A 1028-nucleotide genomic window follows, 5' to 3' on the forward strand; every position below is an offset into this window, starting at 1 on the left:
ACATGTTTCTCTAATGTTAAATCTTTCAAATCACAACTAATAAACGTGTTATCCAGGAGGTTAACACTAACACTTTTGAACATGTTTCTCTAATGTTAAATCTTTCAAATCACAACTAATAAACGTGTTATCCAGAAGTTTAACACTAACACTTTTGTACATGTTTCTCTAATGTTAAATCTTTCATAAACTATCTCATGGCCCAACTATAACTGTATGAATACATTATTCTCCTTATATGGTATGTACTTCATGAACGAGACAAGAACAGCAACACTTACTGTCTGTAATACTTCCCGAGGAGAGAATTGCAGGATCTTGATTTACCCAGGACGGTCCATGGGGGTTCCATACAGGGTGAACTTGATTAATTAAAAATTTTATTTAAAAAATAACTACTCTATCTCACAAAATTATACTGATTTAACTATGTAATATACATAATAGAAAGATACCACAACCATTTTTTAAGCTCTAGGATCACACCAATAAAATCATCAATAATAATTATAATAATACATATTCTATACATCTGACACTAACAAAAGTAAAAATATAATTAGTGATATTATTAAAATAATTATACCTTTTTTCTACACCAACCACAACTGACAGAATGAAATTAGTAATATTATCAAAATTATAATTATACTAACACTTTATACACAACTAACATTTATAAAAGTTAGATAATTAAAATAATGCTCTTTTCTACATAATCACACATAATACTTATTTAAAATAATCAAAGCAAATGTTTAACTTCTGACAACACTTAACACTCAGAAACTGTACTGTTATAAACTCCACTAAAGACAACACTTAACACTCAGAAACTGTACTGTTATAAACTCCACTAAAGACAAACACTTAACACACAGAAACTGTACTGTTATAAACTCCACTAAAGACAACACTTAACACACAGAAACTGTACTGTTATAAACTCCACTAAAGACAACACTTAACACTCAGAAACTGTACTGTTATAAACTCCACTAAAGACAACACTTAACACTCAAACTGTA

At 28.9% G+C, this 1028-nt stretch overlaps 1 protein-coding gene across 2 annotated transcripts in view; it reads right to left on the bottom strand.

The window, feature by feature from the left end:
* LOC106474250 overlaps positions 1–1028 on the bottom strand; it is a 31948-nt gene that overhangs the window by 8556 nt on the left and 22364 nt on the right. For both annotated transcript variants that reach the window (XM_013934939.2, XM_013934940.2), the window contains exon 6: positions 282–371. In XM_013934939.2, coding sequence (XP_013790393.1) covers positions 282–371 — 90 coding nt within the window. The remainder of the gene's footprint in view (positions 1–281; positions 372–1028) is intronic.

The sequence above is a fragment of the Limulus polyphemus genome, unplaced genomic scaffold, assembly GCF_000517525.1.
Source record: "Limulus polyphemus unplaced genomic scaffold, Limulus_polyphemus-2.1.2 Scaffold6992, whole genome shotgun sequence".
Classification (NCBI taxonomy): domain Eukaryota; kingdom Metazoa; phylum Arthropoda; class Merostomata; order Xiphosura; family Limulidae; genus Limulus; species Limulus polyphemus.